We start from the raw sequence: 15,289 nt of genomic DNA on the forward strand, positions 1-15,289 counted from the left end.
GTAGTAAGTGATAAGCATTTTTACATTCAGAAAGGCAAATTTGATTTCTAAACGAGTGTCAATGACTAAAAACAAAATCACTGTTGTTATTTTTATGTGTGTTATCTTTATCATTCAACAAAACAGTTGGCCGAACAGTATGGTCTAATGTATAGTAAAAGAAATGAAGAAAATGCTGTATTAGAAAAAAAAAAATATTTTTTGATATGTTGTTGAACTATTCTGGAGTTACCTTTCTTTCCACCAGTGCTGATGAAAGTTTAAAATCAGAAATACTCTGAAATGCAATCATTTTAAAGTATAATTATTCGATTAGTTATACTAACGCATTTACTTGTATTTTGTGTTGAAGTATTTATGCATACTTCCATGAAGTGTATTCCTGTGCTATATTCTTTATTTATTTTTTTTTAACATTTATGAAATTTCTTTAAGGAAAAAATTGAAATCAAGGAAAATTCCTGTGACTTCATTTTATATGGATGCTCTATTGATTGGAAATTACTGGGGATGCGATGATGAACCTCGCAAGTATGTTATGTTTAAACTTAGAATAGTGTGTAAAAAAAGTTGTTAATATATTTTGCAGCAATTACTTAATACAATGAAATCTTGGTTGAATTTTTGCTTTTTAAACGCTAATGTTTTTTTGTTTTTGTTTTTTGAAAATTTGGTAATCATTTCCTTTTTATTATTCAAATACACATATTTCCTTTCAAACTGATTGTCACAATTATTGAGATGCACACAAAAATTTAGTCTGTGAAGTTCGTGCACCAGACGACTGATTCAATGGCGTGATGAAAGGCGAAGTGAGATGGGTATATCTTAACTCTGAAGATTGGGAGTCAGGTGCTAGTTGTAACAGGTGAAAGTAGTAACACGTACATTAAGTGATTTGAAAAAGTTATGCAGAAGTTTCTTTAAACATTTTTCTTATAACGGTCCTTTTTACATCAGCATAGTCAGCGGTTTGCCGAAATGGGCAGTGAGAACTCATGTTTCATTTTAATTAACTAATGGGGGAGGATATTTCGCAAATTCTAATGGTTCTATGGTACTTGCGCTCGATAAATTTCCCCCTTTCCGCTCAAGTGTCAAGAAAGACTACCACATTATAAACTTTATCTTTGCATGTAAGATTTGGCGATTTTACAATGTACACCAAATGGTAATCAACTCACTATGAATGAAAAAGATACTCCTTGTATCTGATAACGAAACGAAACTTCCTTGAGAAAAATGCTGATGACCCTTACCACGTTTCAAACGAGTGTTGAATATAATAAATATAAAGTGTGAGAAATTTGCTTTAAAAATGTATTTATTAAAAGGAATACGTTTATAATTTTCCCACATGGAAGACATTTATAAAAATTATAATTCTGATGTGTATAATACAAATTTAATCTAATAAAATGAATTATAATTTTTAGTTTTATGATTATTTAATCTTTATATCTCTTACGGTTTAACTTTATTTAACAAAATGAAGAAAAAAAAATACATAGAAAGGGCTTTAAATTCAAATTTAAATGGATATCAATAATGTTTAGTTCTTTCTATATGTATGTATGCTTTTATGTATATACATTCCACAAACTGATACTTGAAATGAGCTAATGTGTTTTTTACGTTAAAGCTGTTCAAATAAGTTTTTTTTTTTTTTTTTTTTTTTTTTTTTGCAAAATAATAAGCTTTTTGAATAAATGATAGGAATTATATTAATAATTTTAAAAAAAGCTGCTGGTTAACTCTCAGGAGAAAAAAAAACATACTTTCAATAAGAAAATGTTGATAACTACTGAAATTCCTTCAAATCTGAAAAATATTACTTCATTTTCTAGCTTATTTACTGTCAGATTTAACTATACATAATCCAATGTACCGGAACGACATTTAAATACAACATCTAAACGGCTACATTAAAAAATAATATGAAAATAATAAAAAGGCGTTAGAAATTTTTTAAAAAATGAATATAATTTCTAAATAATTCTTTTTTAATATTTCACAATATGCATTATATGATCACTTACATTTAACAAGAAATAAATAAAAAAACTGCAAAAATTTCTCTCTCTGACATTCAGTGTAGTCGAGACTGTTCCGCATTTCTGAAAGCTTATCAGCAATTTTTGTTCATTTGTATGTAACTAAGTGTATCATTTGTATCTAACTTCATTTGTATCTAACTTGAGTGATTCAGTTAGATAATTTGGTAGGAATGTTGCTTTTTTCCAATAAATTATGATTACTCTTATATAACCATGAATTGAAGAAAAATAGTTGTAAAATATATTGTTACACAAATGCTAATACACATTAAACGCATTTTTTTTAAAGTTTTTATGAAAGCAGTGACCAACTTAGTTTTATAATTCAGATTTATGGTTGCTAAAATTTACTTAGCTTGTTCTTACTCACAAGAGTATATTTAACTTTAAATTCTATTAGACATGTAACATTTACTACTGTTCTAAAACCTTATACTATTCCGCTTTTTATGCAATGCATCTCTTTTAATTTTCAGTAATCTCAACAAAAATGGGAAGGTGAAAAACGAAAGTGTTTAAGTTTCATCTAATACAAAAACTTTCTCAATAATCATTGTTTATGCGCATTACAGATAATATTCTTATATAATATTAATTATTCACTAACATTGATCCTTATACATACAATAATTTATTACATTAAGGAGTAACAGGATTTAAAAATGGATACACTTTCTAAAAATTACAACGCTATAACTTCCGAAAAATTACAGCACAAAAATTGATTTTTGCATCAAGATAGAGCTCAAAAATTTTTCTTTTTAATGATATCAATGCATTAATCTACAAATTAAGTTTCGATGTTTAGCGAGTTTTTAAAGAAATATTTTAACTATATTTTTCAACAATGTATTTCGCACAAAATAAAAATAAAATTTAATCTGTAAGAGCACGTCAATGGGAAAAAATTAGCTTTTATCAACCTGTTGCCATCACATTGACAGAAGTTCAAATTAAAAAAACTATTATTGTAACTATCAACTATTATTGTAAATTAAATATATAAAAGTGTAAATTTCAGCAAGTGTCTGTGTGAAGCGAAAAAATTTGAAATATCTATTGGATAATCACTGTAATCAGCGCCCATCAGTTAACTTTAATCAGGGTCACGCATCTACTAACAAAATGGTCTAAATGAACTAAACAATTTTATTTTATGTTACTTGAGTCAATAAATGTTCCGATGAATTAAGAATTTTAAATTTTTACATAGGTCCTTTACATTTACTTTGTAATCCTTTTACATGTTTACCCTTTTACATTAACCTTTGAATCTTATTTAACAAATTTTTTTGAGACATCAATATTTTAACACTTAGCACTTCGATCTCTCCTCTCAGGAACCATTCAAGGCAGTGCATCATTTTGGCGTTTTATTTAATTATTTTACTAAATTTTGACTGGTAAAAATATGTAGATTAATTTTCTGGGAAAATTCATAAATATTAATTTTTCGGAACAATGAACAAGTTCTCTTATTCAGCAAGTATTTATGCATCCAATTACTTTTCGGAGCTCTAAGGGTTAAATAAAAATCTTTGAACTTCAATCAACTAAATCATTCATTAAAACTAAATAATTTATGAAATCTGAATATCACTCTTCTATAAAAATTGGCGGCAATTTTAGAACACTTCATAGTCCGTTTCAAAGAATATACGCCAATCTTTTACCAGGATTTCTCAACAGTGGTTGGTTTATGATTATGAAAATATTGATTGTTCTAATATTGATATGTAAAAACTGACAGATTTGATCGCAGAAGATAGAAAGTATATTTATTGAACTTAAGTTAAGAGTTGAAGTGTCAAGAATATTTCGCAGAATATGACTCCTTAGGACAAAAGGACTGTGTAAAATTTAAACTTCATATTTATTCATAAGAACATTTATTGACTGAAGTCAAATAAAATATTTTCATTTGCATCATTTAAATGTTTTGAAAGTAAAAATAAAAACTGGATTTTACGATGAATTAAAGAAATTTTTGTTGAGTAATTCTTTGATATTGTATAAATTACAAAAATTATTCTGCATTGCATATGCAACTTCAATGCTCAGCGACTGTACATTCAATTTTCATATTCAAAAAAAGATGTGCTTGGTTTCAGTAAAAAATGTTTTTATATTAATTGCAGTTTAACATTTCCACTCTAATTTAATGTGCAAATTTTATGAACTTTGACAGAAATTAGTAAGTAATACAATGAACAGAACTGTTTAAGGCCTACATAATAGTATGACTGAATTATATAATTATCAAAATCTGAAACTTTGATAGTTAAATATTTTGCAGAAAAAGCTATTAAAAGATCAAGTTACATAAATTAAATTTGATAATTTTAAAGATCTTTTATACTGGCGAACTGCTGGTCACCAAAGGCGACTAGTTTCTTTATAAAAATATTGCTAAGTAATCTATTGTAATATATATACATACACATACATTTTTCCCCTTTTATGAGTATAGATAATAGCGATTTTCAAGAAAATTCATTCAGAAATATGAGATTGTTTAAATATTAGTAAATAAAACAGCTATAAATTCTCTTATATCTTACTTCATTTTAAATGCATTTAATTCCGCTATTTATTTTTCTGATAAAAACAGTCTTCTTTTCTATTAATAACAGAATTAATTATCATTTATTGCAAGATATATAAATAAGATAAATGTATGTACAAGATCTCATAAATTCAAGATCAAATAAAATTTTTACAAAAATTATCACCATTCCATTATCACCAATTAGCCCGACCGGAAATGCAGCTATTCAAAACTAAAAACCGTCACCCCTCTAGATGCGCGCCAAGTTTTCTTGCCGAAGGTCCGAATCCCAGTAAATCTACAATGCAACAGGGGTGGGGAATAATTTACCGAGCGCAAATGCTCCATTCCCATTCTGATTCAGTATAAGCTAATTGATCGTTAAAAAAATTTTTTAACTTACTTATTCTGTCTATGTATTAAATTTTAAAAAGCTGCTTTAATTTTTTTGGTATTCCCAATAATATACAATATCAATAAAAATGTCCGAAGTTGGGCCATGGGCAAATTGTAACAAAATCTCTGGGTAATTTCTAACATATTACTACTTACAAGATTTATTTTGACTTTTGTTTGATTCATATAGTCCGATTTACTGCTTTAAATATTAGTATCTTCAAATAATCTTAAATATTAATATTCCCAACGGTCAAATTGTTCCTTAAGGATTCGCTTCGGAAAGAGTTTAACCTAAATAGGAAAAATCTCCCATCCAATGACGGACTGGATGAGTTGCCAGTTTGCCCGATGACAAATGCGCCCTTTGCACTGATGGGAATATGGGCTCCTAGTGTGGATATGCTGGCTCAAAAGTTCTCCAAATAAAACTGTTAGAAATTAATTTTGTAACAGAATGAAGCTATACGATCGCTGAAAAAATAAATATATTTGTAGACTGTTTTGTATACGAATATCAAAAAGTGCTGCGGTCAAATCCAAATTTGTATTAGATGCTGATGTCATATATAAAGTTTTAGTGCACAGATTTACCATCTAAAGTATAGATCTTTAACAAATTTTGAAACAAATTTGTTAGAGGCGATCGTATGTCAGTCTGTTCATTCATATACATGTAAACGTGATAATTCAAAAACACAACGATTTATAGGACTGAAATTCGTTATGTGATCCAGTTACTAAAATTGTAGTTCTGTGCCAAATTTTGGTCTCAATTGGTGAAAAAAAAAAAGTAGTTCAAAGTGCATATTCTTTTCTTTATTTTCCTACGAATTACATATGGAGCTCTTAAAAATACAAATCTGAGTATGCATTGCTTTCACGGCTTTGACCAATGTCTATAATTTTATGCGAGACTGGAAGAGAATAAAATATTTATTAGAGTTTGAAAGAAAGTTTCGGGAAGACTATTCCTACTGGTTATATTTTCTTACCATCTGCTATACCCGACGTTACTTGGGATGAAAGTATTTTGTATCTATTATTAACAAAATACTAACTACATATATAATTTTCTCAAAGCATTCATTTAAACTTTTCTTATTCTTCCGTATAAATTCCATATAGATCCCATATTTCTTATTCTTCTGTATAGATTCCACATTTCTTGTTCTTCCATATTGCATATAGATTCCACATTTCATATTCTTCCATATTCCATATAGATTCTACATATGGGTATTAATAAAAAAAAAATGTTAAGAATTTATAGCATTACAAAAGCTACAATTATCATATTAAATCAGCAGATGTTGGGTATACAGTGTAAGGATTGTTGGAAATAAAGTAAAACTATATGAAATAATAGCATTTGATAGAATAACCATATATACTCAAATAAATGTATTTGAAAAAAAAAAAAACAATATTTTTTCATGTAGAAAATATTGATATAACACATTAACAAACTAATGTTGCAGGAATTATATTTTCTTCTTTTGGCTACAATTAAGGCTTATTGAAAATTCTACATATTCATTATTTAAATTCAATGATAATATTGTAGGATGTGAGTGGTTCCCTATTGCCTCTTGACAACCAATATTTTCAGATCGAGATCGCTACTGCTGCCATTCTAAAAGACCCACCTGGAAAAGAAGCAATGGTAAAAGAATACAACAACATAATCAATAGAAAGTTAAAATAATTGAAGGAAAGGAATGGTTCAAAAGAAAAATCTAAAAAGTCAACAAAGGAAAAAAGGGCGAAGAACAGAATTTGGAACTCGTATATAGATTCTGAAAAAGAAGAATGGCTTTGCTTAGTCTATGGAGATGTATACAGCAACTCTGATGACATATTATAATATAATATAATATATTCCATTTTGAAACAACACTAATATTTAATTTCGGACAGATCTAGTAATTCCGAAAGCAGTCAGATGACGCGTAATGCGCCTGAGACTGAATCCTGCGGGAGACGGTTAATTCCGACGAATGTAGCATATATCAAGCTCTTTTAAATAGTGGTTCTTCGATGGATCCTGCAGGACTGAATCCGAGTCATTAGTACCAGAACACTGCAATCAACAAATTTGATGAAGGAGAATGGATTCACAGCTTAGTTTGCAAAATGGCAGCATAAAAGATCTATCAAATATTTGAATTAACTGCAGTTCTGATGTAGACTGATTTTTGTGTTGACTTTTTAAATAATATCATTTTTGTTTTACTAAACCATCTGATGTCATTTTAATTACCAAGCGTGTTATTACTTGAATTAAAATAAGAGTGGTATCGAGAAAATATTTTCAAATGTTGTTGTTTCTATTTTTATAATTTGCCCCACGTCTGGAGCAAATTGTAACAGTTGACATATTAAATATATACCGGGTGCGGCATGAATTCGTGCAAATTTCAGAAAATGATAATAAAAAAAGTAATGATCGAAAAAAATTGCGGCTTGCGTGAATATGTTTGGAGAGCCTTTGAATTTCGTGATTTCCATTAAAAAATGTATTTATAAATTTAGATGGCGCTCACGCGGTCATACCAAGACGGTTTATGCAAATCAGGAAAACAGAGCACAGTAACATTATAGCACATTTTATTTTAAAGCAAAAGATGCTCAACATGACCGCCACCACAAGGTAATAAGCAAGTGAGGCGCGTAACTACGCCTATTACAGTTGCGTGTAACATGCCGGCATCGATGCCACTAATGACCAATTGAATGGCATCTTTCACTCACATCAAAGTGGCAGGAGAGCCCCGGTAGACACGAGACTTCAGGTATCCTCACAACCAAAAGTCCGCTGGAGAAAGATCTGGCGATCGTGAGGGCCACTCATTCTTACATCCTCTGCTTATCACTCTGTCCTCAGTGAATGTGTAGAGGAACGTCTTAACGGAACGAGCAATGAGGTGTGAAACTGACGAAAGATAACGCACGTCTTTGTTACAAAGCAGGCATAACGTGGTCTCGCAAAAGCCTAAGATAGCGTTCTGCAGTGACGGAACAGGTTTTCCAACCAGATAGAGGACAACGTTTTTCAAAAAAGAAAGGGCCTATTATGAAGGACGCAGTGAAACCGCACCAAACAATCGCATGTGGAGAATGTAGTGGTTTGGTCGTGTACGCACGAGGGTTTGATGCTGCCCAGATACAACTGTTTTGCGTATTGACGTCACCATGCAATGAAAAGTGGGATTCATCTGTCCACATGATGTTCAGTAACCATTGTGGATCACGTTCCATTTGTGCGAGCACCCATGTTGCAAAGGGTCTTTTCTTGTCTTTTCTCGCAATCTTCTGACAATAACGGGTGAAATGCCTCTTTGTTGTACGGATGCAGCTTCAAGATTTCGTGCAGAATGCGTCGGATCGACCTTTTCGGAATTCCTGTTATTTTACCTGCTTCGCTTGCCCTGGAACTCTCCGTTGAAGTCTCGGCTGCCACATATCTCCTGACCCTTTGGACAACAGGAAAGCGGTTAGCGCTGACGGATGGTCTGCTACTTCGTGGACGATCCTCTAATCTTCTCGTTTCCTCAAAACGGCTAACTAAATTCAATATCCCAATCAATGAAATTGGGTTTTTCTTCGCCTTAATTCCTTTCACCGTCCGTAACTGTCGCAATGTCTCAGTCGCGGATTCACTGTTCTTATAGAACAGTTTCACCACTAATGCTCGATCCGGTAGCGATAGCATGCTACTGTCGTCGAATGGCAGATCCATTTCCGCCTTGTGTTTTATAGCTATACTGATTTGCATAAACAGTCTCGGTATGACGTGTGAGGGCCATCTATCGGTCATTTTTAAATACATTTTTTAATGGAAATAACAAAATCCAAAGGCTCTCTGAACATATTCCCGCAAACCGCATTTTTTTCTAGCATTAATTTTTTTTATTATGATGTTTTGAAGTTTGCACGAATTTATACTGCACCCGGTATACATTTCTGGTGTTAAAATCAACCATATTATGGGATGTTTCTTTTATGTCTATTATGAATGAGCTAAGCTGTAAAAAACAATTATAATCAAGGAAACTTATATATATTTAAAACTACAAACATTTTTCTAAGAATTTTTACAATTAACCTCGAACTCCCCAACCATTTCGTTGCGCTTATTTTATTTTTTTAAAGCCAAATATGACGAGGATGCAATAAAATATTTCTGTCCAGTGGGTATTTAATTTTCTACGCTACTGTACCAAATCCAGTTCCTTTAAACTGGACCAATAGAGTAGTGGCATTCCAAAATCGTTCATTAGAGCGACATCCTGTTAGAATTGGCATGGCGTGGAGTGGAAGACTGAGTATCCGACATGTCCGAATTTCTATGTCCATTTCCATTGCGTCATTTAAAATGATCATGAGTGAATGGTATCGGGAAAAAAAGGTTTAGGAAGTGCATAGAGGAGGATTTACAGTATAATTCCAGCAAGGAGGACACCTACAGGGATGCAGTTCTTGTGAATGAAATAGGTAGGCTAAAAAATGGAATGATTTGAAATGCCACATTTTATTATATCATAGCATGATCATGAATGACTGGCTTTATTCACAGCGATTCATTGATATTAGCACTTTACCTGCGCTTCTAACCACATTGATTATGGTGCTAACTTATGAAACTCTTATTTATAAGGATTTGTGCATGTTTCTGATATTACCATAAGGGTAATGGGAGTGTGTTCCAGGCATGGATTACTTTCTCTGTTTAAATTAAATTATTCATTGACTGCAAATTTCTAGTTCCACTGTCTATGTATTATTTGCAAATTTTATAAACTTAATGTGCAAAGAATGGTAATGGGTTTTTCCAAAATCATATTGCTTCCTGCTTCCGCATCTTATTATTCGAGACTAGGTCAAAAAACATTCTGGGCACTAATAATTTGATCATCTAGATTGCCAGACACCGCCCCCCCCTCCTCCCAGCAGCACAGCTTGGATATGATTCCATCACCTACTACAGCCTTTCCTTTTTAAAATATATTCATTTTGCAATTCATAGACTTCATCATCATCAGTTTAATGCAATACAGAAATAGTAGAACAGAGATGCAATATGAGGTATGATCTTCACTTTCTCACCACATTTCAAGGTCACGAGGTCCATTCATATTAAACCATTGTATAATTTCGTTTAGATGCTCTCAAGAATCAAAATACTAAAATACACAGTTAATTTTATTCATATCATTTATATGTTCCTTTAATAAAATAAAATTTTAGCAGTGATTGTTTATGAATATATCAGTATGTTATTTAAGAACCTGTTTCATTGTTATATATGCTTAATTAACCCTTAACATTTCCCTCATTATTTTTAAACATTTTTCATTACAGAATAAATGTTATTCTCTTTTTTTCTCTAGATATCATCATACAGCTCCTATAAATTTGGTCTATGCTCTTAGAGAAGCCCTTGCAATTTTAGCAGCAGAAACATTGGAAAAATGTTGGGAAAGGCACAAGACTTGTGCTAAAAAACTTTGGAAAAATCTAGAAGACATGGACTTGGTTTTATATGTACCAAAAGAAGTACATCATAGTTTATTTTTTAAGAAATATATTTGCATAATTTTTTTTATTGAAAAATTTGTAAAAAAAAAAAAAAAAAAAAAAAAAAATTTAAAAAACCATGCATTATGAAACAATGCAGATTTTTATTTTTTAAAAGGTTCATCGTTTGCCTTCAGTTACAACTGTGAATATACCAATCAATTGTAATGGCACAGCGCTACCATTATGCTTAAGGAAAAGGTAAGCTTTAAAATATTGTTAAATATTAACTTTTATTCATTTTAGTAATGAATAGTATTGGAATGTATTTCAGACTTTTAGTTTACCAAAAATTAAGTACAGGAAAGTCAAACTGTTTGTATTATAGAATTACTATAATCATGACTCTCCTTTTTCTTAATTCACTTTTTATATAATTCATTTTTTGTTTGCAAACAGATTGTTTTATGACAAACTATACCTCCATTGTACTGTGCTTCAGAGTTTCCTCTTCATGAAAATGCTGTAGAACTATGAATTACTGATGAATGACAGTGACAATTTAAAAATTAAACCAATCTTGAAGAGTAATTGATAAAGTAACTTGATGATAGTGAATAGAGGATAAGGATTGCTTTAAATTTATGTCGCATCGGCAAAAATTAATTTTTTAGTCACAGATTTCAATACATTTTTGACTTAATCAACATATTTAGGATTTACTTTAGGTTTATTTTTATTTTAGTAACTTTGTAAAAATGTAAATTATTTAAACAGAGCTCAGTGTTTCTAAATACTGAAATGAACAGATAGAAACCTGCGCAGGCATGCTTAAGAGAACATTAATATTATAATGTTATTTTCTAATTCGAAGAATTTGTATCTTTAAATATTTATTTAATAAGCAAATAACATTTTTTAATCGATTTACCTGCGGTTCCTTCCTAGCTCCACCTGCCTGAGAAGCTGTCTAGTCTGCTTAATCGAAAATCCGCCAACATTGTACATAATCAACATTAATGAAACGCTTAAAACGAACAAGTAAATTTTGTTATTTTATCTCTTATGAAACCTCCTTTCAAGCCTTCCGATCGAGTATAACTTTACTGATCGCGCAAAGCGAGTTGAAGTATTTTTTAAAGTTAAATAGGTGGAAAATAATCAAACTGTGACTGAAAAATTCGACAGTGTTTATTTTTTTCTCCTACAGATTCCATGCAATACTAACCTATAACTCGTTGTTTATTATTTAGAAATTTGCTAATTTAGAAACAACTTTTATTAAAACCTATTTTATGTTTAGCTTTTTAGTAAAAACTTCTTTTCTAGTGTCATTTGGCCAGTTTATACTTCCAACTGATTTCAGTGTTAATTTTTTTTTTTTTCATTTTTTACTGAAAGTAAATTATATATTAATTCATGAACATAAAAAATGTAACAGAAAATTTACCAAACTCCTGACACACAGTTCTTATATCACAAAATTAAAGGTAATTTTGTATAAAAGGTACTTTTTAATTGTAATATTTGCATTGAAGTTCTATGCTGTAGCTAATGAAGTTTTGAATAATCAGAGGTGGGAAAGAGAGTGATTGACTCTGGAAACTGATTCTGAGATTTCGCCATTGCCTCTCCCCCCAATACGCCTTTCTCTGTTTCATTTCTTGAGTAAAATTTTGGTTTCTAAAGTATTACACAGTTTTTACGTATTTATTACGTACATATTAATATATCCGTCAAATATCAGTCACTTATATTGATCACAAATATAACACATGATGTATGTTTGTCTTCTTTTTCTCTACTTCAGTTAATGTTTCCCTGAACAATGATTTTTTTAAAGAGTACACTTGTAAAATATAAGTTATTTCATTTCAGGTTTGCTATTGATATAGCAGGAGGCTTAGGTCAAACAGCTGGCAAAGTCTGGCGTATTGGTTTGATGGGATGCAACTGCAGTGCAGAAAATGTTTCAAAAGTTACAGATGCTTTACGAGAATGTCTGGATGGAAATTTCGTTAAAAGTTCATTGTAATAATACATTTCAAACTAAATTCACTATAAAATAACAAAATTAAATGAAAGATACTTGACTTTTTAACTTTCCCAATGTTAATTTTAGGTATGAATTCTCTAATGAGTAAATTTTTAAAAAAGTTATACTAAACATCTAATTGATATCTGCTATCAAATTATTTGTGTATTTGCTATTAAAATTTTACTTTCAAACTATTTAAACCGAAATCTTTCAAGAATTTGTTATTCGGTTTGCTGGGGATAATATCACGTTTTCTTCAAGTTACTGTAGAAAAGCAAAGTGATTCTTAGAATGACAAGAAAATTACAATGCTATCATATCTTTCACAGTGCAGCATGAAAGTATTTGAAGTCCCTTGTACATTAATGAATCACACTAGTTGCGACACCGAATCTTCATAAGAAGACTCGAGGCTTTTATTTCCTGATCATTTGTACTCATGATACAGTGTTTTCAATTTATTAATGAACGGTATTGCTGCATATTTTAAAAATTGAAAACGCCAGAATGGCTGCTGATTTGTAGGGACAGATGTGTTAGAGATTGTCAACCGAAAATTCTGTAGGAACTTTACAATTAATATATCTTTTGTCTAGAAATTGCAATTCGATAATATAGGGATGGTCCAGAGGATATTTGTACGGTTTGCAGAGGATTTTAAAAGATTTAAAAAATAAACAAAATGAATAAATTATTTTCTAATAAAAGCTGATAAGACGTTTTTTTAGATTATTTTTTAATTTATTTTCAGGATAGTATAGTACTGTGCAATTTAATTGGGGCAAACTCCATTTTTTATAATTTTTTTCATTTCGCGGGAATTTTCTGCCTCAAACCGGTTTTATCTGCATTTTCTTACAAAAAAGGGTTTTTCTTTACTAGTCTAAACTGGTTTGACCATGTGATCATCACACGTAGAGCATTTTGCCATCAGTTGTGTTTCAGTAGCAGCAGGAGGTTGATTGTGTCTTGTTCTAATGCATATGAAAAATGTATATATCACTCCAGAAAAAGGACTAGAATTGGTATCCTCAGTCAACACACTTCAATAACAGTGAGGGATATTGCTGCAGCAGCTGGAGTTTGAAAATTGAGTGTTTCAAGGATTATTAATCAGCAAATTAAGTTTGGGACAGTTTCTCCAAAACGAACGAATAAATGTGGATACAAACGCAATACAACACTTCAGACAGACAAATTTCCTGTAAAAATTAGTAAAATGCACCCTTGCAAAACAAGTACAGATCAGATTAGAGAATTATTAGCTACTGGTGTGAGCAGTGATTCACCAACAATATGACGAAGTTTTATTGAAGCAGACGGATGGATAGGAAACCAGTAAAAAAAAAAAAAAAGTTGTTAACACCTGCAATGAAGAGAAAACTTTTGTATTGGGCCAGGAAATATCAATCTTGGATTGCACAAGACTGGAATAAGGTTGTATTCAGCGACAAAACATTTTTTTGTGCAAGGGGTTCATTCAAAATTTGTCAGACGAAGTGCTGGAAAAAACCCATCTGAGAACAACATCTTAATCAAAAAGTTAAGCACCCTCAGAAGCAGATATTCTGGGGTCATTTTACAACTGTAGGATCTGGTAGCTTAGTACCAGTTGAAGGGACAATGAACTCTAAAAAATACATTTCAATACTAGAAGAGAAAAGTGTGCCTCTGATGCAAATGTTTGCTGATGGTGTTGGTGTCTTTCAACAAGATCTTGCTCCAAACTGTCATTCAAAGGTGGTAAAGAATTTTTTTCAAGAAAAGGTATTAACAGTTTTGGATTGGCCTGGTAATTCCCCAGATGTAAATCTCAGCAAAAATTTCTGGAGCATTGTGAAGAAACATGAGAGTAAAATGGATTGTTCAGTTAAGAGAAATATGATTGAGAATATCATAAAAGTTTAGTTTCATTTTGATGACATCAAAAACGTATGTTATAAATTAGTAAAATCCATGTTAAAACGTGTACAGTATCTCATTAAAGCTACAGGAGGGCATATTTGCTACTAGATTGCTATACCATGCATGTAAATGAACCTATACTAATTAAACAACAAAGGTGAAACTTTTTGTGTTTGTCCCAATTAAATTGCACAGTACTGTAGGTATTTTCTATAAAATAACAAACGGAAGTGTATTCTTTATAGTCTAATTGAGGTCGAAGAATTTGAAAGTTGCGGCAAGACCATTTTCTCAGTTATAAAGACATTTTGCCTTTTGTGTCAGTTAATATCCCGTCATTCAAAAGAAGTAAAGCAAAAAATAAAGTATATAAATATACTTCACACTTACTCGAATATAAACACGATGCCAAATTCTGGTTTATTTGTATAGAGCCATTTAAGATACTGTCCGTTTTCAAAAAAGAAAACCTTCTGATCTTTTCACGCAGTCGACTTTGATTCCACCACAATAGGAGTGGCATGAAAGATAATAAAAGAAAGGCCCTTTTTTTAAAAAAATCAAGCAATGTATTGAACCATTACACAAGTTTAGATTTAAAGCGCATATAAGCACGATTGAAAAAGAAACTAATAAACAAAACTGAAAAAAATTACTAAAAAGAAAATGAGACACTGATAAACAACACTGAAAAAAATTACTAAAAAGAAAATGAGACACTGATAAACAACACTGAAAAAAATTACTAAAAAGAAAATGCACCTAACAAAGAATATCGGAAAAGCTCTCTTCTTATTCACTGCTTATTATTTCTTTGCTGAGTTA

The 15,289-nt window shown here is 30.9% G+C and overlaps 1 protein-coding gene across 3 annotated transcripts in view; it reads left to right on the forward strand.

Annotated features, from left to right (window-relative positions):
• The window catches only part of LOC129958272 (alanine--glyoxylate aminotransferase-like), a 36,688-nt gene extending 21,605 nt beyond the window's left edge, over positions 1 to 15,083 (forward strand). Inside the window, exons 8-12 of one of the 3 annotated variants that reach the window (XM_056070604.1) lie at positions 436 to 531; positions 10,395 to 10,560; positions 10,700 to 10,782; positions 11,470 to 11,562; positions 12,400 to 15,073. In XM_056070604.1, the coding sequence (XP_055926579.1) occupies positions 436 to 531; positions 10,395 to 10,560; positions 10,700 to 10,782; positions 11,470 to 11,562; positions 12,400 to 12,556 (595 nt within the window). In that variant the 3' untranslated portion in view covers positions 12,557 to 15,073. Of the gene's footprint in view, positions 1 to 435; positions 532 to 10,394; positions 10,561 to 10,699; positions 10,783 to 11,469; positions 11,563 to 12,399 lie in introns of all 3 variants that reach the window. The other 2 variants (XM_056070606.1, XM_056070605.1) reach the window with 2 other exon arrangements.
• Positions 15,084 to 15,289: the final 206 nt, after the last annotated feature.

The sequence above is a fragment of the Argiope bruennichi genome, chromosome X1, assembly GCF_947563725.1.
Source record: "Argiope bruennichi chromosome X1, qqArgBrue1.1, whole genome shotgun sequence".
Classification (NCBI taxonomy): domain Eukaryota; kingdom Metazoa; phylum Arthropoda; class Arachnida; order Araneae; family Araneidae; genus Argiope; species Argiope bruennichi.